Here is a 25041-nt window from a genome sequence, read left to right as displayed (position 1 = left end):
CACCAGGGGTGCTGGGGGCTGGCGGCCCCGCACCGGTGTCCCCTGCGGCCCTGGGACATGTGGGACCTCGAGGCGCTCAGGCTGCGCGTCCCTCGGTGACTGCAGAGCCACCGCTGGTCCTGGTGGGGTGGTGAGGAGAGGGTGGGTGTCCTGGGGGTCTCAAGCAGACCCTTTGCCCTGTTCTTTCCCCAGGGACCCCGGCAGGGTGCTGGCGGGGTCAGTACGGTCTGTGTCTGCCGGCACGGCGAGGCAGGGAGTGCCTGGCACCCCAGCCCGGGGGCCATCACGCTGGCCCTTGGTCTGCTCATCCCATCCCATCCCATCCCATCCCATCCCATCCCATCCCATCCCATCCCATCCCATCCCATCCCATCCCAGTGTGCCCATCACACCATGGTTCACGGCATGTCCATCCCATCCCCACCTCTGCCTGCCCATCCCTCCCTGCTCCTTCCCCCTGCCCTGTCCTGGGGGAAGAAGAGGCCTGTCCCCCTGTCCCCCTGTCCCCACCTGCTGCCATCTAGACCTTGGGGTTCACTTCACAGCCCTTTGCCCCCAGGTCCGACAGGGCCGGGGGTGACCCGTGGTGCTCGGTCGATCGCTGCGGTCACCGCAACAGGGAGGATTCCCCGGGCAGCGAGTGGCGGAGCTTTGCTCCGGTGATGGTGCAGGACACGTTGGGGTCTTTGTCCCGGGTCTGTGCTCCAGGAGGAGCCCAGGGAGGGTGACCCAAAGGCACTGCCAAAGGACAAGGCATGAGGAGAGCTGGATCCCTGGGCTGAAACCTGCCTTGGTGTCCCACACCCCCAGCTGGCTCCGCTTGCTCGGCTGGCACAGGCTCAGGCTCAGGCTCAGGCTCAGGCTCAGGCTCAGGCTCAGGCTCAGGCACGACTTGACCCCACTGCCCCATCCTGGGGGTCTCAAGCAGACCCTTTTCCCTTTGACCACAGGCTCTGCCCTCCGTCCTCCCGCACCCCCCTGGCCAGACGGACCCTCCCAGCTCCCTGTGTGGCGGTGGGGTCCGTTTCCACCCACCCCGTGCACAGCAGTGCCGGGGGGCTGTGGGGTCCCGGCCCCCCATCACCAGGGAGTGACCCCTACCCAAGCCCCCTGCCTGTGGCTCTGGCAGCCCCTGCCTGGCCAGACCCGGCCTCAACCGTAGGACCAGCGCGGCGGCTTTCGGCACCGGGTGCAGCCCTGCTGCATTCCAGCCTCTCCGGCCCAGCAAGGTTAAACTGCAGAGAGGCTGAAATATTTGGGAGGGGAATGGAGAAGGGAAAGGGGAAAAAAAAAAATCTATAAAAAGAAAGTTTAAAAACACAAGTTAAAGAAAAAAAATACCAGGCGCGGAGTGCAGCTGCGGTTCTGGTTCCAGTTCCCAGGTGATGTCAGGCCTGGAGCCTCTCCAGCCCCGGCCCCTCGGAGACGGTCTTTGTGGGTTCAGCACTGAGTGTTTTTCCTTCCTGAGACTCGGGGACACCTTCCTGTCTCAGAGAAAGCGGCCAAGAGCCTTTCCAAGGGTGTCCGAGCGCAGGAAGGGGAGAGGATGGGAGGGGAGCGCGAGCGAGGCGGCGCGGCTGGGCTCGGCGCGGGGCTGGGGCAGCCGGCGAGCCGGCAGCATCCATGGGCGATCCACCGCGTTCGCCCCACGCGGGGCAAAGGGGCGCCGGGCTCCCACCGTCCCGGCAGGCTCCGGTGCCTCTGAGTCACCGTTTCCCTGTCGTGGCGCTGGGAGGGGCTGGAATGTACTGGGACCCCGCGGGCTTGGCACCGGCATATGCTGGGACCCGTGGACTTGGCATTGGGATGGGCTGGGACCCGTGGTCCCACTGCTGGGACATGCTGGGATCTGCGGCCCCAGTGCTGGGACGTGCTGGAATCCACAGCCCCAGCACTGGGATTTACTGGGTGCACAGCTCCTGTGCTGGGACATACTGGGACCCGTGGCTGTTATGTTGGAGCTTGCTGGGGCCCTAGTCGCTGGCATTGGGATGTGCTGGGACCCACGGCCCCAGCACTGGAGCGTGCTGGATTCCACAGCCCCAGCATTGGGACATACTGGGATCCATGGCCTTTACATTAGAGGCTTGCTGGCGCGCTAGTCCCTGGCACTGCGCATGCTGGGTGCACAGCTCCTGCACTGGGACTTACTGGGACCCATGGTCTTTATATTGGAACTCACTGGGACTGTGGTCGCTGACACTGGGACATGCTGGGACACTCGTGCTCGACCCTGGGACACACTGGGACCCATGGCCTGGCAGCTGGGACACGCTGGGACCTGTGCACCCAGTGCTAGAACCTGCTGTGCCCCCAGGACTGGGACCACCAGCCCTCGCTGGCCCCCCGGCGGGGCTCTGGAGCCGCCGCTTCAAGGGGACGGTCCCCTTTCATGTGGGGGTCGGGCTGTTGGCAGACCGCAGCCCCCTCCCCACCACCGCCACCCCTGCCCCTCGATAAACCCGGGGGCAGGGATTCTGTGTCCCGGGCTGTTTGGAGAATCTCACGGCTGTTTAGTGGGGTCTGGGACACATTAGCCACGCTGAGAACAAACCTCTCCCACCCACCCCGGTCCCTGCCTGGGACCAGCTCTCACAGCTGCGCCGCGCTGTCAGCTCCATAAATCAACCCCGGGGGGGGGCAGGGAGCCCGGGGCAGGCTCGCCTCGGCCGAGCCGGGGGGCCAAAAGGTGCCGGTGGGCTCCCACCTTCACCCCCTCCCCGGGGCAGCCTGGGGGAGGCTCCCACGGGACCCCCAGGGTGTTCTCCCTGCTGGTTCCAGGGGACGCGGGGCAGGTCTGGCCCTGCGGTGCTCTGGGGGCGGGGGGGCTGCCCTGGGAGCGCCCCCCCCCCCCCCCCCCCCCGGCCACCCCATCTGCAGCTGCCTCTGCTCCGCGGGATCCGCCGGCCCCTGGGAGCCGTGGGCCCCGGCACGGCACCTTTCCCAGGCTCGGTGCTCCCCACCGCCCGGCCCAGCCTGGCCCCCTGCCCCGAGCAGGGTCCCTGTATGGGGGGGTGGGCCTGGCCTGGGAACCCCCCCCGCGTCCCCACCTGACCCCTGCGCAGGTGCTGCTGCCTGCAACCCTGCCGCGTGTGGCCCTGGGCGGCCGCCGTGGTGGCGGTGGCAGTCATGGCGGTGGGGACAGTCCTGGTGCTGGTGGCAGTCGCGGTGGCGGTCGTGGCGGTCGTCACGTGCCAGGCGGAGGGGAAGGCGCAAAAGCAGCGACGCCAACACCGACCCCCGGCCCGGGCGCTCCCGGCTGTGGCACAGGGCTGGCAGCGCCGTCCCCGTCCCGCGGCACGGCACGGCGCAGACCGCAACGGGGCTCCCACAGCCCTTGTGGGGCCAAAGCTGTCATCAGGGCCTGGGGACACGGGGACAGCGTGTGCCTGGGGGTCTCGCCCCACGTGGATCCCACCGAGGCCCACGAGTGCACCCATGGGGAGAGCCGAGGCGGCCGCACTGGCTCCAGCGGCACAGCGCAGTGGCGGGCGCAGGGCTGGGGGGCCTGGGCCGTCTTGGGGACCCCACGTGCCCCCCACCTGCGACAGGCAGGCACGGGCCCGTCAGAAAAATAAGGTTTATTTTCCAAGCGGCTGCACGTGCACAACCGGTGCCCGCGGGGCCACGACACCTTCCACCCCCCGGAGCACCTCGACGCCGGCCGCACACGGGCCCCTTCCAGTCCAGCCCCGGGGCGCGGGGACCCCCCTCCCGGGTCCTGCCCCACACGGGCAGCCTCGGCCACGGGAGCGTCCTCCCGCCCCGCTGCCGGCTCCGGGGCCGGTGTCGATGCGGTCCCAGCCCGCGGCCTTGGGCTCGGCTGCCGCCACCTTGGGTGGGCATCTCCCTCCCTCCCCGCTCGGGTCTCTGGGGCTGGCGTGCGCGGGCTCCGGCCGGCTCTGCCGCTGTCTCAGGCGGGTGCTGCCGGACCCCGGCTCATCTCCGTGACACTCGCAGCGGGGTCACCCCCCGCACCTTCAGGCAGTTGCCCCCGAGGTCCCTCCGGCTGCCCTGCAGAGAGAGGAGGGGAGAGCTGAAGGCACCGGGGCAGGGGGGGGTGTGTGTCCCAGCCAGGGGGTGCCCTGCTCCTGCCCACCGCTGCCCCGTGCCAGCTCTGCACGGAGGGGTCGCTCCGAAACGGCTGGTGCCGCAGTCCCGGGGTGTCTCAGCGCTGCCTGGGGCGGACAGATGGGGCTGAGCCTGGCGAGCGGCTGGGTGGGTGGCTGTGGGGTGGCTGCTGGCAGGGGACCACCCATGGCCCCGTCACCCTACAGGGACACGGCCCCCGTGGCTGCTCGGTGCCACCGTGCTCAGACCCAGGGAGGGCTGACGCTGCCTCAGGACAGACCCCCAACCCCAGGACAGACCCACAGTGTCAGACAGACCCATGGCCCCAGGACAGACCCACAGCCCTGGACAGACCCACGGTGTCAGACAGACCCATGGCCCCAGGACAGACCCACAGCCCTGGACAGACCCACGGTGTCAGACAGACCCACAGCCCAGGAGAGACCCACAGCACTACTGGGAGTGAGGAGGCTCAACCTCACCTCCCAGCACAACTTCAGCCCAGTGCCACCTAGTATAACCCAGCACAGACTAGCATGGCCCAGCTCTAGCCCAGAACAGCCCAGTATAACCCAGCATAGCTCAGCAGAGCCCGGGACAGCCCAACCCATTTCCAACCTAGCACAACCCAGCGCGGCCCAGTACAGCCCGTTTCTAGCCCAGCCCATTTCCAGCCCAGCCCATTTCCAGCCCAGTCCAGCCCTTTTCTAGCCCAGCCCAGCCCATTTCCAGCCCAGTACAGCCCCTTTCCAGCCCAGCCCTAGAGCCAGGAGGCGCAGAGCCGGGTCCCAGCCCAGATCCTGCCATTGCCCCCAGGGTCCTGGGTACCACAGGAGCTCCCAGAGCTGGTGCCTCCGTGGGGTCCCCTGGGGGGGGGTTCAGCCTCCCCGCCCCCCTTGCCCTGTCTCTGTCCACAAGGAGCAGCCCAGGGACAGAACTCAGCCCTGGCTGGACGGTCCTAACTTTGGGGGCAGGTCTGCCAAGGACCAGGGCTGGGGGTCCCCTGGGGAGGGCTGGGCAGGCTGCAGAGTCCAGCCAGCGAGGTGGGGGGGGGGGACACGGGAGCAGGAGGAGCAATTAAAAATGGAAATCAAGAGCCCCAAGGGCTGGAGTGTGGCCCACAGCCACACTGCTCAGGGTCACATATGGGACAGCTTGGGGGTCTCATGGGGATGGTGGCAGGTCTGGCAGCCCCTGCCCACCGCCCTGCCCGGGGGTTCCCCTGGGGCTGGGAAGCTGCCAGCCCCTCATCCTGCACGGCCCATCCCAGGACAGGGGCACCCAGCACCCCGGCGTGGGCAGCAGAATGGTGCCCCCCGAGCCGCAGGGTGCTGGGGAGGGGGCAGCTGGCCAGGCAGGGCAGGGCAAGGTGGGGGTCCCCAGCTCATGCCCCTGTCCTGAGTGGGAGCTGTGCCAGCACCACCAGCAAATCCTGAGTGGAGCCATGGGACGGGGACCCCTGCCTGCCCCCCCTCCCCATGCGGGGTGTCTGCTGTGCCCTGACTGTCTCCATCATTTCGGGGTGCTGCCTGGGGCAGCCCGGCTGCAGCACCCGGGGGGCGCTGGCAGGATCGGGGGTGGGGATGGGGTCAGCCTGCAAGCTCTGAATTCCGCCCCCGGCACGGCCAAGTGCCCCCGGCGCTGGGGTGACTGTTTAACCTCCCGAGACCTCCCGGCCCGGACGGACGTGGGGGAGCAGCCCTGCCCTCTGACGCGAGCGGGAGCTGTGGGCGTACGGCTCCGAGCAGGATTTGGCCAGGAACAGCCAAAATCTCCGGCGGGGGCTGGAGCCAGAGCCTGCGGTTCTCCTCGGGACGTGCCGAACCTCCTGCCCCGCTCAGCCCAGGCACGGGGCTGCTGCCCCCCGCATCCCATGGCGGGATGGGATGGGGGGGGGGGGGGATGCTGAGCCTAACGCCCCGCTCAGCCCAGGGACCACCGTCCCACCGCCCCGCTCACCCCTTTCCGCTGGTTGCTGAGGCAGAAGGTGCAGATGCTGCGGGGCTGCTTGCTGTCCAGGTCGCCCTTGGCGCCGTAGATGGCACTGAAGCAGGGCTGCCCGTCCTCGCAGCCCTCGCCCAGCAGCAGCACGTTGGCCAGGTGGGAGATGTAGCTGGAGGCCAGGCGGAGGGTCTCGATCTTGGACAGCTTCCGATCCACCGGCTCGGTGGGGATGAGGGTCCGCAGGGCGGTGAAGGCCGTGTTGACGCTTTGGGTCCTGTCCCGCTCCCGCGCGTTGGCCGCCTGCCTCTGCTTCACCATCACCATCGGCCCCGGTTTCCGCGGCAGCTTGCGGCGAGCCTCGGCGCCCTCGCAGCAGCCGAACGACTGGTCCGACGTGTCGCTCTCGCTCCGGTTCTCCTCGTCCTCCGAGAGGATGCTGAGGTCAGGGTAGAGCATGCGGGCGGCCACGGGACGCAGCATGGTGAAAGCCATGGCGGGGTGCCCACCCACGCCCCCGGCCCTGCTGGGGGGACCCCCCGGGCTGCGGGGAGCCTTCCCCCACCGGCACGGTTGCGATGGCCGGCTCCGGACGCCTTCCCACTGCTGCTCCGCTCCGGCGGCCGAGCGGGGCTGGGACGACTGTCTGCGGGGGGAATCAGGATTTATATGGCCGGGGAGGGGCTGGCGCCGGAGCCCACCCCCAGCCGGCCCCCCGAGCCTCCGGCCAGCGTCCAGCATCCTCGCCCCAGCCTACAGGAGCCAGCGCTGGCTCCGGCCACGGGCCTGGCCCTGCTCCGGCACGCCGGCCTGGCCGCCGGCACCTTGCACCCAGGGCCGGGCTCCAGGTCGTGCCCGTGGTGGTACCAGACCCTGGCAGTGCCACAGACAGTGCCAGAGCCACCGCGTGGTGATTTGTTCCCCCCCCCGTGCCACATCCCTCGGCTTCTGGTGCCCACGGAGCGATGCGACACGCGGTGCCAGCCCATGGGCAGCGTGTCCCTGTCCCCTGCCCGGCTGTCCCCTGCCCGCCCTGGGTCCCGCACAGGGTGGCACGGGGTGAACACGGGGTGTGGGAGCCAGGATGAGAGGAGGCACCCGGGAGCGGGTGGCACTGGTGTGGTACCCGGGGTGTTTGCTGGAGGGGATGCCAGCGGGGGACACGTGCCCAGGAGGATGCCCGGGGCGGGCAGGGAGCGGCGAGGGTAGGCAGCCCCGCAGGGATGCTCTGCACCCCTCGCCCCTCTGTCCCCAAGGCCTGGCACCCCGCCTGCCCGCTGTGGGAGGGGACATGGGGACTCGGGCACATGGGCAGGGGCACGGGCAGCGTTGCAGGCAGCACTGCCAGGCAGCCAGGAGCGTTTCCTCCCACCGGGGAGGAAGGTGTGCGCCGGCAGTGGAAACACGGAGTCTTTTTCCTGCGAAGGGAGAGCTGAGCTGGCAGCGGCGGGAGCCGCCGGTGTCCCCACAATCAGCTCCTGGTCCTTTCTGGGCACCGATACCACAGGCGATGGCCACCCCCTGCTCCTCCTCCTCACCGGGGAGGTCTGTGTGGGTCCTGCTCTGCCTTCACCCCTCCGACCCCCAGCGCAGCGAACCCCTGGGAGCAAGCAGGGGGGTGGCCAGCTGAGCCGAGCAGGCAGGAGGTTTCCTGCCTGCCTTCCTCCCCGGCAGCTCGGCGATGCTCCGGGCACGGCAGGTCAAGCAGCAAAGGCAAACACAGGGCAGGACCCAGCTCCCGGCGGATGGCCCCAGGGCTACTGGGGACATGGCCCCGGGGCCTGGCGGTGGCCGCGGTGCAGGTCCGTGCCAGCCGTGGTCCCCATCTGGCTGGCAGCCCCGCAGCCGGAGGGGGATGCCAGGGAAGATTTCCAGTTAATGAGGTAAAAAAGAGCCGGTTCAGGGGCTGGGATGGTGGCCATGGGATGTGAGGTGGCTGGTGGTGGTGAGGGTCTGGGTGCCACAGGACGGGGTGGCATCACGTCCCGCTGTGCCCTCCCCGGCCAAAGCCCCGTGGCTCCAGGACTGAAGCCCACGGTGCAGTTCCTGGGCTGGTGGGTGCTCCCCAGTGCTCTCCCAGTGGTGCCAAGGCTTGTTGCTGCTGGGACGGTGGCAGGGGTGGCTGTGCTGCCTGGCACTGGCACCGGCGCTGGTTCGCTGCCCACCAGTCCCTCCGGCTGCGAGCAAACGGCCCCTCTCCCCCCCCGTGGGGCACACGCAGCCCCTCGCCGGTGGGACCCCCCCTGCCCTGTTTTCCTTCGCCATTTGTCCGCCTGCGCAGAGCCTGTAAATCACGCGGTGGGGGGGAGAGGGCTGCACGGGGGGGGGGGCTGGAGGTCCCGCTGGGGCTGGGGGCGTGCAGGGCTTCTCTGGGTGCCCTCACTGCCGTGGGGACGTGTCCCTTGCCACCTCCATCCCCTGCCACCCCTTGCTGCGCATCGGTCCCCACACCCCCGACCCTCTCCTGGCCCTGGCGGTAGCTGGGCACAGACCGGGGGCTGTTTCTACCCCTGCAGCGGTGCCCGGGGCAGAGGTGGGGATGGGCAAGCCCTTGGCACGGCGGGCAGGGAGCAGGCAGGTGCCTGCACGGAGAGGGGAGCCCCTGCTCTCACCCCGCTCTTGCCCCGCTGTCCCACTGGGCTGGGGCTGGGGAGGGGGCTGCAGCAGCCCCCGGCCCTGACAGGCGGCAAGACGGATGGCAGGGGCTGTGTACTCAGCTGTGGCCACCCCACACATGGCCACCAGCTGACGGGGACGGGCTGGGGGGGGGGGGGGAGAGCCCCAGCCGAGGGGCCCTGGGGTGTTTCGGGGGCGGGGGGGGTCATGGCCATGCGTGGGGTGCTGGCGGCCTGTGCTGCTGCGGCAGAGGTTGGGGCACTTGGGGACACGGGCAGGGAAGGAGCAGCAGGTTTTGGGGACGGCTTGGTGCGGCACACGCGTGTGCATGAAGGTGCGTGCGTGGATCTGCACGCGTGCGTTGGCACGGATGTGCAGCTGTGGGCACGGATGTGCACGTGTTTCCACACGTGTGTGGGCACGTGTGTGTGGATGCATATACCCACGCATGTGCATGCAGGATATATGTGAGTATGGGGGTGTGTGCATGTATGTATGCGGTTGCACACGTGTGTATGTATGTGCATGTGCATGCACATGTGTGCTGGTGCGTGCACCACCTCTGTGCCTGCAGGCTGCCACGTACACCCCGACTGCCACCTCCTCCCGCTGCAGAGAGCTCCCAGGCCGGCACGCGTGTGCGTGTGTGACCACCGCCCCGCCAGACCCCGCACACGGACGGACGGACGGACAGAAGGAGCCGGCAGCCCTGGCCAGGGGAGCCACGGGAGCCACGGGAAGCCGCGAACGCCACCGACTCCCGGCCTGTCCAGCCGCCTGCGGATCCTGCTGCCGCTGGGGCGGGAGGACACGCAGCAGCAGCCGGGTTTTCCGGGTGGGACAGGACGTGTGTCCCCATGCCCAGACCCTCCCCCGACCCCCGACACTGGACCCCTGGGGTCTGACTCAGCCGGGGGCTGCGGCATCGCGAACCTGCCGTCGGTCGTTGTGCCATGCGGCCGCCTTGAGCGGGCGCCAGGACACGGTTGTGTTTGGCATCGTGGCTCTCCCAGCTGATTCGGCCAAACAAACCGGCCGCCGGGCCGAGGGCTGCCGTCCTGGCACAGCGGTGCCACCCTGGCACAGCGGTGCCGTCCTGGCACAGCGGTGCCGTCCTGGCACAGCGGTGCCGTCCTGCACAGCCCTGGGCATGGAGTGGGCAGCACTGGGCGGTGGGTCAGGCATGCATGGTGGGCAGGGGCAGATGGGACCCTGTGGGGGACACGTGGCATGAAGGGGACATGTCCTGAGCGTGGGGTCGCAGCCGTGACCCCAGCCCAACCCTCCAGGCACCCCCCCAGGTGCAGGCTGGCCAGTGAGGGGGGCATCCCTGGGGTCAGGGTGCTGGGCACCCGGAGGGCTGGGTCCTGCCTCCCCTGGTGGGGAAATGCCCCCTGCCCCCTGCTCCGGGGAGTGTTTATCTGCGAGGTGATACTTAAGTGTAAGAAAATAAACAGGGAGCAGATGGGCCGGGGGGCCAGGGCTGCCCCCAGCCCCGCGGGGCCACTCCGGCCCTGCTGGGAAAACACCACTGCCGGCGAGGCAAATGGATTCCAGACCCGCGGCAACGCCGGCACATGTGGCCGCCAGGACGTTGGGACTGACCCTGCTGAGCCTGGACTGACCCGACCGGTCCCATCCCATCATATCCCATCCATCCCATCCATCGCATCCCATCCCACCCCATCCCATCCATCCCATCCCACTCCACCCCATCCCATTCATCCCATCCCACTCCATCCCACCCCACCCATCCCACCGAGACCCCCCAAGGGTGCTGCCTGGCCCTGCTCGCCCGCAGCCCCTGCCCAGCCTCCGGGACTGTCCCCCCCTGCCTGCAGCTCCCCAATTTTGGACAGTTCAGGCCGGCGAGGCTGCAGCCCTGCGGAGCTGCCCCGGTGCAGGGGAGCTGGGGGAGCCCTGCCCTGGCTGTCCCGGTGTGTGCAGCATCCGAGTCCAGCTGCTTTGTGCTGGGACAGGGTCTCATCCAAAGGGTGGTTGTCCCTGCTTGCCAGCACAGGGAGACTGGGGCCAGTAAACCTGGGAGCCCTTGGACCCCCCCCTGGGTGGGGAGGAACAGGGTGAGGACAGGCTCAAGGGGAAACGGGGCATTGTGAAAGGTTTTTGGGAAGCAGGAGCGTTTCCCCACGAGAGCAGCCCGTGCCCTGAGAGAGGTCCCTGCCTGACCCCCGACAGGGTCGGGGCTGTGCAGCAGGGGGTCCCAGTGGGTCCCCAGAGCAGCGTGGGGAGCCCCAGGCCCCCTCCGCCCGCCAGGCTGTACCTGGTCTGGAAGGCATTACACGCCTGTCGCGTGGGGATGTCTGTCCCAGTTCCGGAGCTGGGAACCCCCCCACTCAGCCCGGGCTGGGGGGAGCCCACAAAGCGCCTTTGTTCCTGCCCTGGAACGAATGGATTGGAGGCAGCCGGCATCGGCTGTCAGCCGACGACACCGGAGACCCTGTGGGTCAGGCAGAGGGAAGGGGGACAGGTGGAGGGACGGATGGACGAAGCCAACGCAGAGATCGCCGGCTCTGGTGAGACCCGCTCTGTGCCGGCCGGGGGGATTTGGCACTGGCAGCACCGGTTGTGGACCGGCTTGTGCTGCCTGCACCGTGCCAGCCCCGGGGATGTGCTGGTCAGCCCTGGAGATGCTCACACAGCCCTTTGGACGTAGTGGCCGGTCCTGGCTCCCAACCGGTGCCACCAAGCCCTGGGAGCGGTGTCACAGGGCACCCACGGGGCCGGCACGGATGCCCTGGCACTGTTTGCAGGGGATGGAAATCTGGAAGAGCAGATCCTGCAGTGAGTCTCCCAGCTGGAAGAAGCCCCCATGGGATGCAGGGAGAGGGGCTTGCAGGATCCAGGCAGCCTCGGTTAAGCCCCACTCGTGGGGTCCCAGCTCTGCTGGGCTGCCTCACACCCAGCTCCCTTCGTAAGGGGCACAAACGGGGTGAGGGCAGGAGCGGAGCCCGCAGGAGATGCCCAGAGCCTGGGCAAAACCCAGTCCCTACCACGGGGACACCCATCTGAGGGCACACTGTCAATGTCCCACACTGCTGCAGGAGCTGCCACCTCTTCCCTTCCCCCACCCCTCACCCCGCTGTCTAACAAGAGGAAACTTTTTAGCACGCCACAATTCTTCGGAGAAATTTATGGCCCATCAGGGAGCTGTGGGCCAGGGCTGCTCTCTCCGTGAACGCTTGCAGGGCTTCCTCCCGGCGGAGAGCGGCTTTGATGTGGCACATGCAGCTCTGCCGCCCCGGAGTCTCCCTCCAGCCCCTTCCCTCGCCTCTGCGAGGAAAGGAGATGGAGGGAAGCTCCGGCACAGCGTTCCCCAGACCACCCTGCCCTTCCTCCCCAGCGGCTCCTGCGGAAACGCCGCGCTGGCAGGCGCTGGCAAAGCGTGCCCTGCCTGGTGGGCAGCACCGCCAGCTCCCACCGTGCATGCTGCCCTGCAGAGCTGCTGCCCAGGGGGGGACGTGCCCTCCTCCCAGACCCTCTCCCCAGCCTGTTTCTGCCCTGGGAAGGCAGGATCCGTCCGGGGAGGAGCATGGCCAAGGGGGCAGAGTGAGGGCAGAAGTGTCCGGCTGCGGTTCCTGTCCCAGTCCTGCTGCTGACTCACAGCGCGGTGGGGTGAGTCAGTGGCCTTTCCCCTCCCTGGACTGAGGTTCCCGGCTCAGAGGGATGCCAAGATGCCTGGGGGATGCTCGGGGCGGTTTTTCCAGTGAAGACTGGAGTGACGGCGACGTGGCGTTTGCAGAAGTGACGGCATCCCAGCCTGGCGAGGCTGTGCGAGCTCCCACAGCCGGGCGAGAGCTGACCCTGACTTCAGACTGGTGTGGTCTGGCAGGGCATCCGTCCCCAGCACAGCATCCATCCCCAACACAGCCCCCATCCCCTCACAGACCCTCCATCCCCCAGCAAAGCATCTGTCCCCTCACAGAGCATCCATCCCCTGACACAGCATCCGTCCCTGTCCCGTGTGCCCGCAGCCACCGCACTCACAAGCACCAGGCCTCCGTGCCGTGCCATGCCATGCCATGCCATGCCGTGCCGTGCCGTGCCGCCGCATGCCTGCTCCCGACCCCAGCATCCCCCAGCACCAGGCCACAGAGCTGTGGGGGTTTCATCGCCTTTATTCCAGGTGTGGCAGTGGGTGTCCCCACCCCTTCGGAGATGCCCCCCACGGAAAGGGGGGATAACTGGCTGTGTCCAGGGATGGGGGGCAGCTGGTTTTGGGGCAGGCACAGCCCAGGGTCCCCCCGATCCAGGCACAGGGTGAGCCCCGAGTCGTTGTGGTCCAGGGTCTGGTCGTGCCCAGTTTGGCTGTGCTTCCTCCCAGTACGGCTCTGTCCCGGTACAGCTGTGTCCCGATTTGGCTGTGTCCCGGTTTGCCTGTATCCCTTCCTGGTTCAGCTGCGCTCTGGATGGGCTGTGACCTGGCCCAGTTCCAACCTGTCCTGCTTCAGCCTGTCCCGGTTCAGCCGTTCCTGGTTCAGCCGTGCCCCGGTTCAGCCTGTCCCGGTTCAGTCATGCCCCGGTTCAGCCTGTCCCATCCTGGTTCAGTCCAGCCCGTCCTCAGATCATCCCGGCCCATCCCGTCCCGTCCCGGTCCATCCCAGTCCATCCCGGTCCATCCCGGTCCGTCCGGTCCCCGCGGCCGCCCGGGGCGGCGCAGCGCGGCACAATAGCGCCACCTGCCGGCCCCGCCGCGCCGCACCGGTACCAGCGAGACCCTGACCCCATCCCGGCCGGAGGGGCTCGGGGAGACCCCAGCCCCGCAGGAACCCCGGGGACCACCCCCCCCAGTGCCCAGAGCCGGGGGACTCTGACCCCATCCTCACCGGAGGCTCACGGGGGCCAAGGGGGACGGGAGGGGGGGGCCTACGGGAGGCTATGGGGGGCTACGGGGGGCTACGGGGGGGGGTCCGTGCATCCTCCGGGGCGGTGGGCTAGCGCAGGTGGGGCGTGGAGGAGCCCAGGTAGGTGCGGAGGTCGCTGAGGGTGGACGGGATGATCTTGGCGGGGATGGTCTCCCGGTTGAGCGCCCTGTGGGCGGCGAAGCGGTGGCAGCCCCCGAAGGAGTAGAAGTAATCCCCCCCCTGGCTGCCCTTGATCCAGAGCACGTCGATGGGGGGTACCCGCTCGGGATCCTCCTGGGAAGGGAGAGACCCCCGAGAGCAACGCACGCCCCGGTACCCACCGACCGCGGTCTCGATGCTGCCAACTTCCCCAGCAGCGACCCCCAGGGTGGTCCGGGTGGGCACAAGGGCGGCTGCCCCGAACACCCTGGGGAGGGGGAGCGGGGCTGGGCTCACCTGCAGGGTCTCCACCAGGCTCTGCACCTTGGCCGGCTCCAGCTCCGCGGGGATGGGCCGGATGAGGACCCGCATGGGCACGTCGTGCACGGCCGAGATGTGCTGCGTGTGGATGCTCCGGCCCTCGGCCATGGCTGCTGCTGGCACCTGGCCTCGTCCTTCCTCCCGCCCGTCCGGCCGAGCCCCCCGCTCCACCCCAAGCAGCACAGCGCCCAGACGGGCCCCTCTGCTTCCTCCTCGCCCAGCCATCGTCATCGTCACTGCCACCGCCCCGCTGTTTTGCAGAGTCACAGTGAAGGGGCAGGACAGGCTACCGGGATGGATGCCAGCGCCGCCTGGCCTGCTGCCCGCCGCTCTCTGCCCCGGTGAGGCTGTGGTCGGGGCTGCCCTTGGCTCTCCGTGTGAGCAGGAGACCCCTTGGCACTCGGCAGCCGAGCCCCCCACTGGGGGCTGCTCGGTGTGCTGGGGGTCCCTGTCCTGCCCCCCACCCTGGGGGGGTGTCTCTGCGTGGCCGTGACGGGACACTAAGCATCTGCCCGCAGCTGGGAGCTGGGATGTGCCCCCCTCCTGCCTGGCCATGTCAGGACCCTGTGCCCACCCCAGAGCCCCCTCCCTGCCGCGCTGGTGCCCGTGGGGTTGGGAAGAGGTGGCACGGAACGGCCCCGGGGCTGAGCAGTGAAGCAGCTGGTGCCGACACCAGCCCTGAATCTTTCTAAGGTTTTTTCTCCAGAACAGTGTCCCAAATGGTGGGAGGGCTTCCAGCAGGAACTGGGTCTCCCACCCCACCGGCTGCTCCAACCGGGGCAGCCTGGCTCCATAGCAGGGCCGTGGTGCCGGCAGATGGCTGCTCCTGGTCCCCTCACCCTGGCTCCTGGGGGACACGGAGGGTCCCCAGCCCCAGCACTGATGTGGAAACACACCGGCAGGACAGAGCACGCTGGGTGACTCACTGCCCCGTGCGAGGGCTGGTGACAATGACAATCAGGGACGGGTTTACAAGGCTCCAGGATGAGCTTTTCACAGGGTGAATCCGGCGATGACTTTGCAGGTGGATGATTCCGCTCTCGCCTGCGGGGTGGCACCGATGTCACGGGGAGTGCAGGGCTCAGCGAAGGCTTTGCTGATGAGCTGGAAGCCAAAAATAATTTGCCCTCCCCCTTCGGCACCCGGGTGTGGGGAAGGAAGGCAGCGAGAGGGGCGGGGGGGGGCAGCCTGGCTGCCCCCTGGGAGCGGGGGCTCTGCTGGGTTGTTCCCACCGCCCCAGACACGTGCCTGCGTGGGAGGGAGTGGATGCGAACGCGACAGCAGTCGAAACAAAATCTGCTCGCCGAATTCTTCCCGTCTGGCACGGGCGAGCCCCGGGGGTGAGGCTGGGGGTGCGTGAGCATCGCTGAGCACCCCCCTGGGCTGCCCGCCGGGCTCCCCGCCCCGCTGCCGGGATTTCACACGGCGCTTTACTTCCAGGTCAGTGCTCTGCCGCTGCTCGCAGCCTCCCCGGCGCTGTTGGCATGACCAACCCACCGCTCGCCGCGGCAGGGGGTTGTCTGGCTGCTGCCCGCCGGCTGCCAGGGCTGGCGAGGCAAAGCGGGCAGTGCCGGAGGCGTCAGCCGCCCCCCTCCAGGCTGGCTGCCGGGGCTTCTCCACCCCTTGGGTTGGGGCGCAGGTTTTCTCCGTGACACTCGTGCCCCCAGGATGGGCAGGCCGACGGGTGGCTTCTCCTGCCCGGCGCTCACATGCCACCACCCGCCCCCACCTCTACAAATCCCCTGAGACACAGCGTTAGTGGCAGAAATCCCTTTTATATCCCTGAATTGCGTTACAAGTAATACTGCAGGCGGCCAGTTCTCAGTAGACTTGTCTTACTGGGGGCGGTCGAGTACAAAACCTGGCAGAAAAAAATCTATCATGCACGGAAAATTATTGCTGTAGTGTCTGCTATTTACAGTATAGCCGGGGGCAGAGGCGCGGCGCTCTGTGCCGGCCCGGCCGAGGGCCGCGGTGCTGCCGCAGAACGGCGCCGGCATCACGGGGAAAGCCTGAAGGGCTGCGTCCTCGCCGGTGGGGTGCCGGCGTGGCCGGGGCGATGCTCTTCGCACCATGCCACGCAGCGAGGACCGTGACAGGGACATCCCCAGAAGGCGTCGAGCCCACGAGCCGCAGCCGTGGCCACGCGGGCACCGAGGCGGCGGGAGGAAGACGGTGCAGGGAGGAAGACAGAGCAGGAAGACGGTGTGGGGGGACGCGAGCGCGGCCCCGCAGGGTGCCGGGCTGAACCCCCGAAGGTGTCGGGGACCGGCAAGGGGCGATGGGGCCGTGGCAGCTCGCGGCCCGAGGTAGGAAGCGGAGGCGCGGGTCGGGCCCCGCTCCGGGATGCCACGTGCGCAGCGCTCGCTCCCGGGGCCGGCGCGGGGATGCTCCGCCGGGAGGTTGCATAGAAGGGCTGGTTGGTCCCCGCTGGGCTGGCGCGGGGCAAGGGAAGCAGAGCAGGAGCCTGCGGCAGTGAGGAAGACGAAGGAGAAGGGGCTTTGCCTTCGGGGGAGGCTTTGCAGGGCGCGGAGCCTGGGCTGCGTGGCCAGCTCGTGGTCTCCCGCCTCTGTGCCCGCCGCACGGTCCGCTCTCGGGGTCCCGTCCCCGTCCGTGTCACCGCGGCTGTGTCCTGGGCACGGCGGCTCTGCTGCAGCTCTGCCGCCTCCTGCAAGCCAGCGCTGGCACGGCCCTGCCGGTCTTGGCAAATAAATAGTGAAAAGCAGAAGTTATAAATAATATAAATAAGAACATTTAAATAGACTCACCCAAACTTTACGGCTACACTGGCCCCCTCCTCCTGAGCGCAGGCGGGGGGTGATGGTGAGGGCGCCGGCCCTGGGGGGGCTCCGGGCAGAGGCTGGGGGTACGTGGGGGGCGGTTGGAGGTTCAGATGCTGCCCCAGGGCTGGGTCTGCAGCCCAGCTGCCAGCCTGGCTGTCTGCACGGTGACGGGAGGGCTGTACCTGCCCAGGGGGGCTGTACCCCGGCCCATCACCGTGGCAGGGGCCAGTCGTGCCTGACCAAACCAGGAGCCGGTGGGGGACATGTCCTGTGGGTCTCTGCCGGGCACCCCTTGCTCTTCCCCTGACTCTGCGGCTGCGGAGCTGCAGTGCCAGGGTGAGCACCGTGCCATGGGGCCGTGTCCCATGGGACTGTGCTGGGCAGGGGGGCACCTGGGTGCCCGACTGGTGGGCTGCACGGACCCCAGCCTCCAAGGGTGACTGACAGCCCTGCCCTCCCGTCAGCCGCACCGTCCGTCAGTCCCGCCGAGCCGTCCGTAGCATCAGCCCGTGGTCCCATCAGTGTTAGGGTCAAGGTGAGGTTTTGCTCCTGGGGGGGGGAGGAGCAGAAAAGTGTCTTTTCTCCCCCGGGATCCCCCGGGAGGAGAAGCAGCAGCTCTAAATAAATAATAGTAATAAATTAAATAAATAGAGGTGAAAGTCACGAGCTGGGGGAGGAAAGTCTCTCATGGGTCTGGAAGAGGTCCCCAGGCGAGTCCCCCGCAGAGAGACCTGCCTGGCTGCGGGGGGGGCTGGGGGACCCATGGGCGAGGCGCCGGGTCCCACTGCGGGCCCGGACGGATCCGGCCCTTCCTGGGGAGCGCTGGGGCACCCTCCTCCGAGGTGGAGAGTGAGTCTGTGGGGATGTGTCCTCCAGCCACAGCGCAGCCACCAACCGGCCGGCTGCAGCTGCAGGAGTGCTGGCGCGTGGACTGGGACGGGGATGGGGATGGGGATGGTGACGGGGATGGGGATGGGGATGAGGATGGGGATGGGGGATGCGCCACGGGGCGGGGGAGGGGGGGGGGGGGGCTGGGGGGCTAGTTCCCTATTGCACAGCTGTGTTCGGAGCCCTTGAAGCAGGCAGACTCGTAGTGCTTGTTGAGGTACGACTTGAGGGCGAAGGTCTTCTCGCACTGCTTGCACTTGTAGTGCTTGAAGGCGGAGTGGGTCTGCATGTGGGCGCGCAGGTTGGAGCGGTCGGCGAAGGCTTTCCCGCAGTGGGAGCAGCCGAAGGGCTTCTCCCCGGTGTGCGAGCGCATGTGGCCCTGCAGCAGCCAGGGCCGGCTGAAGGCTTTGCCGCACACGTCGCACTTGTGCTTGAGGTTGTGGGTGAGGACGTGCATGGCCAGGGCGGGCATGGAGACGTAAGCCTTGCCGCAGGTGGGGCATTTCCTCGCCATCTTGCTGTCCAGGCTGCGGTGGGTCTGCTTGTGCCGGCTGAGGTTGGAGGAGGTGGCGTAGGTCTTGCCGCACTCGGGGCAGGAGTGACGGTGGCTCCCGCGGCGCTGGCTCTCGCTGCGCCGGCGCGACCGCCCGTCCGTGATGAAGAAGGCATCCATGGAGTAGCTGTCCGTCACTGCTGCCTCTCCGTTGAAGTAGCGGGCGGAAAAGCTGGACTGGGGGCTCTCGGGGTCGCTGTACTCCTCGTGGCCGGGCGCGTAGGCTGGGTCCGGCGGTGGCGGTGGCAGACCCTGCTTCTTGTCGGTGTCATAGCCGGCGGGTGCCAGGCAGTGCTGGAGGTACCCTGCGGGGACGACACAGCGGGGTCACCATCCCTCCAGGCCAGCCCCACCAGGGACGGGGGAAAACCATGAGCCAAAAATGCCCATTGAGGGCGCAGAACCAGGACTGCCCCCCCCCCCCCCCGCACCAGTGCCTGTCCCCGCTCAGCCCAGGGGGCTGCCCCCGAGCACCGGAGCTGCCTCATCTGCCCAGGGGCTGAGTCTGCCCTGGCTCCTGTCCGCGCCAGCCGGCAGGATGGGTCCCATCCCACGGGGCTGCCCTGGGTGGGAGCCGGGGATGGGGCTGCGGGACATCCAGCTGCGCCCACCCGGGGGCTGCCCCGCTGTCCCGGCTGCAGGCAGCCCCCGGGGGCCATTAGCTGCCAGACAGCTGTCAGTGCCGGCAGCCTCATTGTTCACCGGGGCAGGCGTCGGTAACGAGCTCTGCTCCATCCATCTCCTCGCCTCTTGAAACCCAGGGCAGCCAGTGGGAGGGGGAAGGGGCTGCCCTGGATTCCCTTCCCCAGCGAAGGGGGTAGGAAAAGCCCCCCGCCTCCCCCCCTGTGCCCCACAGGGGCTAATCCCCAGTGGTGGGGGGCAGCTTCTGGAGGCCAGCAGCAGTGCCAGGGCCCCGGGCTCCTGATGAGGAGAGGGACCCACAGCCCCCCAGGTGCAGACTGGGGCTTGGGTGCCACTCCAGTGGTGTCACTCCCATGTGACATTGGTGCAGGTCTGCTCACAGCCAGGGTCTGGGTAAGGGGCTCCTGACCAGTGGCAGAGTGGGGGCCTCGTGGGCATCCCCATCCCTCCGTGCTGGCACACGAATGTCACCGTGGGAGGAGCAGCACAGCCCTCTCCCTGCTGGGTCAGTGACCCTGTGGGACATGCTGCCACCCCAGGACCCCCAAACTGGTCCCAGTGCCCTCCTGCCTTGTGCACACTGGCCTTTGCCAGCTGCTTCAGAGGACACATCCCTGCTGTTGGTGACAGCGGGGGGCTGTTGGGGGCCCAGGGTCGGTGCATGGCCAGACCCACCCGTGCATGCCAGCAGGGCAGCGTGAACACCCCACCCCAGCTGCAGCCAAGCATCCCCCCTAAATCCCGGCCCCCGCTGCCCACGGGACCCCCTGCCCAGGGCGAGCGGCTGCTGCCGTTTGTCCCACGGAGGCTGGGGGTCCCTGCGGTGGGGAGGGGGCTGCGTGGTGGGGGCAGAGCTCGGCCGCCCCCCCGTCCCCCCCCGCACCGTGCTGACAGCGCGGTCGCTGGGGCTGTGCGGAAAGCGCTCTGCTCAGCAATTTCTCACGCTGCCTCCGAGCATGCAGCAAGGTTATTTCCAGGAGAGCAGCGTCGGCAGCTTCTGCCCAGCTGCAGCACATCCCTCCCCCACCGCCTCTCGGCTCCTGATGGGGAGGGGGAAGCAGAAGACACCCTCCCCCCCCCCTACCCCGGGGCCAAACCGGCCTCGCACCCCTGCCCCCAGCAGAGAAAGCCCAGCAAAGGCCGAGCGGTGAAAAGGGGGGCAATGTTGGCTTGCGCGTGGCTGGATCAGGCCCATTCCCGCATCCAGCTGAGCCTCCCGCTCCCCAAGCAGCCAGGATACCCCAGTCCACGGCCCAGGACAGACCCCCCCCACCACCACCCGCCCCCAGCCCCCTCTCCCAGGGCAGCTCCCTGGGCCGCCCCGTCGGGGGGTCTCTGCCGAGCCCGGGTGACTCCCAGAGCTCGCCCTGGTGTCCCCCGGCAAGATGGGGTTCCGGGAACCCCAGCCCGCACCCCCTCAACCCAGGTCTTCGCACCTCTCCCAGCGTTGCGGGGAGGGGGCTGCCCCCCCCTCCGCTTCACCCCCCCCCCGCCTGCTCCGGGTGCCCGGGGGAGGCGACGGCCCCCACCGCGCTCCCGGAGAGGGGGCGGGGGGGGGCTCGGGGCACCGCTGCGAACAATGAAACCCGCCGGCACGGCGAGGCTCCCGCTCCCCCCGCCTGTCCCCGCAGCCCCGTGCCCACCCCCGGCCAAAAAAAACCCCCAAGTTGTCGTGGGAAGGAGCCGGCGTTGGGGGGGGGGGGAGGGGGTCGTGGCCGTGGGCTGCCCACGGGGGCCGCAGCTGTCACGGAGGGGATGTTTCCCCAAGGACCAACTTCGGCAGAAGCCGGTGGCCCCGGCGCGGGGGACAAGGTGAGGGGGGAGGAGAGGACCCCCCCCCTGCCACCCCGCTGCACCCCCCCCGCACGGCTGCGGGACACGACACCGGGAGACCCGTCCTGCCCCGTGTCCCCCGCATCCCCCCATCGTCGTCTTGTCCCCCCCACCCCCCTCTTTCCCCGCTCTCCCCGGTGCCCCGGCGGGCGCACACACAATAGCACCGGTCTCCCAGCACCCCCCCCCCCCCTCCCTCCCTCCCCGGGACCACCTCCCCGGGACACCCCCCCCCCCCCCGGTGCCGCACTCACCATCACCGGCGGCGGGGCCGGGCAGCGCGTAGGGGGGCTCCAGGGGGGCGTAGGGGTGCGCGGGGGCCCCGGCGGTGGGGAACGCCTCCGCCTTCAGCTTCTTCACCAGGAAGGAGCGGGGCATGGCGGGGCCGGGCCGGCGCTCTCAGCACTGGACAGCTCCGGTACCGGCACCGCCACCGGCCCCGGCCCCCGCCCCGCCCCGCCCCGGCCCCGCGCTGAGCCCGGCGCTCCGGCCCCGGCTGTGCGGGCGGCGAGGAGCGGGGAGCCGAGTGCGAGGGGCGGGCGGGCGGGCAGGGCGGCGAGGAGGAGGAGGAGGAGGAGGAGGAGGAGGAGGAGGAGGAGAGGGGAGGAGGAGGAGGAGGAGGGGAGGAAGGCAGGCGGCCGCGGTGGGGGTGGGGAAGCGGGGGGGGGGGGGGGGGAAGGGGGGTTGCTCCGCTTGGTCGCACCCGGAGCAACCCCCCCCCCCCCCCGGAGCCCCCCGAGCATCACGGCAGGGTGGTCCCCTGTCCCTCCCCCAGGTCGTTTTCTTCCCCCCCTCACCCCCCCCCCCCCCCCCCCCCCGGCCACGGACAATGGGGACACGCGGGGACGGGGGGGTGGGACACACCGCTGCCTCCCACCGCCTTTGTCTCCCTGCCGCCAGCCCCCAGGGCCTGGGAAGGATGGGGCTGCGGGGTGAGGGTCCCCATCCCTGTCCCTGTCCCCATCCCAACCCCTTATCTCCACCCCTGTCCCTGTTTCTTGCCCCTTTCTCCTGGCCCTATCCCTGTTCCCTGTCCCTGTACCTGTCCGTCTTCTCTGTCCTCAGCTCTGTCCCCTGTCCCTTTCCACTGACCCCTTTCCCAAGTCCCTTGTTCTCTGTCTCCATCCCTGTTCCCTCTTCCCTGCCCTCATCCCCGTCCCACCTCTGTCCTGTCCCCATCCTTGCCCACTGTCCCTTTCCCCCTCCCCATTCCTCTTCCCTGTCCCTTTTCCCACCTTCTCTCCCTTTCCCGTCTCCCTGTCCCCATCCCTGTCCCCGGGGAAGCGCCGTGACCTTCGCAGCCCACAACAATAGCCGGGCTCGTGGCGGTGCATTGTTCCCTGCCGGAGCCCCCACTCCCCCGCCTCCCCTCGCCCGCGCTCCGCTGCCACCCTCCCCGGAGCAGGATGAGGCCCTGGTCCTGCAGGCAGTCGGTGGCCCCCAGGGTTGCCTCTCCCTGGGGCTGTGCCAGCTGGGGGCTACTGGGTGACACTGGGACCTGGCTGGCAGCGGGCCCTGCTCTCCCCGAGCCCTGCGCTACGCTGAGAGCGTCGCAGCACTTCACTGAGGGCAGCCCCTCATCTGTCACCGCCGGCAGAGCGCTGTCACGGCTGGTGCAGGGCAGCCCTGGGCACCCCTGGGCTCGGGAGGCACCAGCCCCTTTGGCCGGGCATGTGGCATCAGGCCTGGGGGCCAAAAGCAGCACCCCCGTGGCCAGCACGCTGGGCCTGCCTGCTCACAGCCGTGTCTGCTCCTTCTGTTGTGCTCAGAGCCAGGGCTGGGGCCATCCCTGCATCGCATCGGGCCGGTGTGCCCCCACTCGTAGCCCTGTAGCCCAGGGTATCCCATAGCCCCCAGCATCCCCCAGCATCCCCCAACATCCCACAGCATCCCACAGCCCAAGACATCCCATGGTATCCCACGGCCCTGAGTATCCCATACCCCATAGCTCGCAGCATCCCACATCCCCCAGCATCCCCCAGCCCAGGACATCCCCCAGCATCCCCCAGCACCTCCCAGCCCAGGACATCCCACAGCCCAGGACAACCCCCAGCTTCCCCCAGCCCAGGACATCCCCCAGCATCCCACAGCCCTGAGTACCCCGTAGCTCACAGCATCCCCCATCCCCCAGCATCCCCCAGCATCCCCATCCTCCAGCATCCCCCAGCATCCCCCAGCACCCCACAGCCCAGGGCACCCCGCAGCCCACCCTGCCAGGCCTACTCCAGGCGCTGGGGAGGGGGGATGGCTCCCAGGACTACTCCCCACACGGGCTTGGGTCTCGCCTCCCCCTGACTCCCGCAGCGCTCGGCCGGGGCTCGCAGGCAGCGACACGAGTCCCATCTGGCCCCGCAGCGCTGCCCTGACGTCAGGCCTCTGCCAAGTTCAAGGTCACCTCTCCCGGAGGACCATGGTCCCCGGGGGGGGGGGGGGGGGGTGGATATGTCGCTTGCTGGGCTGCTCCTGGCGTGTGTGTCCCCCCCCTCCTGCCCAGGGCTCCCGGCCTCCGCTCCCTGATTTATTTATCCGCGCGTGTGCCTGTTCTCTCCTTGAAGGCACGTTGGCAGAACGGGCGATTACTTACGCCCTAGTTGGGCCGGGCCTGCCTGCCTGCCTGCCTGCCTGCCCGCCCGCTGCCCTGGGATTTTGTCTCTCTTCAGGCTGTGGTGTAATAAGGGAGGTAATTAAGTGTAAAAGACAGGGGGAGGGAGGGCTGGGAGAGGGGGAACAGGAACCCGGCTCCTTTCAGAGGCAGGGGACTGAGATAATGTATGTTAATAACCTGCAATCAGTCCTGCCGAGCTGTGCTAATATTGCTGACTGCAGCGGCTGGGCGCAAACCCACCTCCCCCCCCCCCCCCCCCCCCCCCAGCCCCCCCAAACCTGCCCCCGCCGCCGTGGGGAGGGAGGGGAACGGCAGAAGAAAGGCTGAGCCTTTCTCCTCTGCTGCGGCCGGGGGGTTTGTGCCTTCCCGAGCAGCTGTATGGAAATAATTCCCATTGGAAGCGATTGTTTCCCCGGCGAGGAGGAGGGGGCTGCGGGTGTCTGGTGGGCGAGGGGCTTTGGGGGCTCCCGAGGGTGGGAGCATCCTCTCAGGGGGCAGGGGGAGAGGGTCCCCGTTTCATCTCCCAGTCGCCGCGCACGGGACGCATCCTGCTCCACCAAACAACCCACCCTGCAATGCCCCTGCACCTCCCACTGGTCCTCGGCCCCCGCCCCCCCTTGTCCCCCATGGGGCCAGATCCTGGATGGGTGGTGCTGTGGGGTCAGCCAGGAGCTAATGGGGGGGGATGCCCGGTGGTGTTGGGGGGCAAAGCCCCCTGCCCTCTCTCCTGCCCTCTCCGCTGCCTCGACTGTGGGAGACCGGGACCCCCGCCAGGCTCGGGGGGCTGCTGGCCATTAGCTATTCCAGCCGCGTCCTTGCCGGAGGCAGCCGGGCCGCAGCCGGAGCCCCAAAGTGGCTCCAAGCCGTGGCTTTGAGGCACGACAGGCTCCGGGAGCAGATTGTCAGACAAAGGGCCGGGGACAAAGGCCCGGCTGCCTCGTGCCCCGGGAAAGGGGCGCAGGCGCGTGCGGCGTGTGGGTGCCAGCCTAGCCTGGGGCTCGTCGCTGCCCCCCAACCCCCTGTGCCCACCATGCCCCCGGTGCCCACCCGGCCCTCACGCTGGCTGGCGCGGCCGGGGCGCAGTTGGGTACCAGGTGGCACAGCCCTGGCACCGGTCCTGTGCCACCTCGCCCCAACCAGTGCCGTGCCTGGCGCTGCTCGGGGTGCGGGGCTGTGCTGTGGCCCCTCTCCGGCTCTGCACCCCCAGCGCTGCCCGTCTCGGGGTGCAGCAGGGCTGGGAGAGGGTGCAGCGGAGCACAGGGCTATGGGGAGGGAGCAGAAAGCACGGACGGAGCCACAGCAGAGGGTGGCGAACGTCCCGCAGGTCCCCCCCCTACTCCCACCGTGCCTCAGTTTCCCCATCTGCAATAGGGGCCCTTGGGAAAGCCCCCTGCCTCGTGTCCCCCCCACAGTCCCTCTCCCCACGGCCAGCCCTGCCCAAGCCACCTTTGTCCCTGCTCGCCGCAGCTGGCTACAGGGCCGGGAACACCACCGGTGCCACCCGCGAGGTCCTGGGGGGGGGTTGAGGCACGATGCCAAGCGGCCCCAGACCCCCGCAGAGCCAAGTGGTACCCAGGCGGGGGGCACCGGCACAGGCAACCCCTCCGTGCCCACTGGGGTGACGGGATGGGGGTCGTGGGCAACAGAGAGGCCAAGGGCTGGACAAACACCTTCTATTGCTTTGAACACGACGCCCCGTGCCCAGGCTGGGGACAAAGCCACGGAGCTGCTCCTGCCCGGGGACCTGGCAGAGCCCAGCGGGGAGAT

General features: G+C 69.0%; 3 protein-coding genes across 3 annotated transcripts; all 3 read right to left on the bottom strand.

The window, feature by feature from the left end:
* Window positions 1-3939: 3939 nt before the first annotated feature.
* TCF15 (transcription factor 15) lies at window positions 3940-6507 on the bottom strand. Its single transcript, XM_086474835.1, has 2 exons — window positions 6031-6507; window positions 3940-4014 (listed from the first exon to the last, which is right to left on the bottom strand). Exons 1-2 carry the CDS (start codon window positions 6505-6507, stop codon window positions 3940-3942), a joined length of 552 nt encoding a protein of 183 aa, XP_086330961.1.
* Window positions 6508-13557: 7050 nt separating this feature from the next.
* On the bottom strand, window positions 13558-14201 carry SRXN1 (sulfiredoxin 1). Its single transcript, XM_086474851.1, has 2 exons — window positions 13947-14201; window positions 13558-13784 (listed from the first exon to the last, which is right to left on the bottom strand). The coding sequence occupies exons 1-2, from the start codon at window positions 14199-14201 to the stop codon at window positions 13581-13583; spliced, it is 459 nt and encodes a 152-aa protein (XP_086330977.1). The 3' UTR covers window positions 13558-13580.
* A 3591-nt stretch (window positions 14202-17792) lies between these two features.
* SCRT2 (scratch family transcriptional repressor 2) lies at window positions 17793-21047 on the bottom strand. The gene is made up of 2 exons (XM_086474847.1): window positions 20924-21047; window positions 17793-18499 (listed from the first exon to the last, which is right to left on the bottom strand). The coding sequence occupies exons 1-2, from the start codon at window positions 21045-21047 to the stop codon at window positions 17793-17795; spliced, it is 831 nt and encodes a 276-aa protein (XP_086330973.1).
* Window positions 21048-25041: the final 3994 nt, after the last annotated feature.

Source organism: Leptosomus discolor, chromosome 17 (genome assembly GCF_034619465.1).
Source record: "Leptosomus discolor isolate bLepDis1 chromosome 17, bLepDis1.hap2, whole genome shotgun sequence".
NCBI classification, from domain to species: domain Eukaryota; kingdom Metazoa; phylum Chordata; class Aves; order Leptosomiformes; family Leptosomidae; genus Leptosomus; species Leptosomus discolor.
This window is presented reverse-complemented; position numbering and strand designations above follow the sequence as displayed.

Bases quoted from the DNA above. Each gene is read 5' to 3' on its own strand.
- SCRT2 (XM_086474847.1), bottom strand. From the start codon at position 21,047: ATGCCCCGCTCCTTCCTGGTGAAGAAGCTGAAGGCGGAGGCGTTCCCC. The intron at 18,500-20,923 runs GTGAGTGCGGCA...TCGTCCCCGCAG, and splicing joins CGGCCCCGCCGCCGGTGATG to GGTACCTCCAGCACTGCCTG.
- TCF15 (XM_086474835.1), bottom strand. From the start codon at position 6,507: ATGGCTTTCACCATGCTGCGTCCCGTGGCCGCCCGCATGCTCTACCCT. The intron at 4,015-6,030 runs GTGAGCGGGGCG...CTCTCTCTGCAG, and splicing joins TCAGCAACCAGCGGAAAGGG to GGCAGCCGGAGGGACCTCGG.
- SRXN1 (XM_086474851.1), bottom strand. From the start codon at position 14,201: ATGACGATGGCTGGGCGAGGAGGAAGCAGAGGGGCCCGTCTGGGCGCT. The intron at 13,785-13,946 runs GTGAGCCCAGCC...CTCCCTTCCCAG, and splicing joins GCCTGGTGGAGACCCTGCAG to GAGGATCCCGAGCGGGTACC.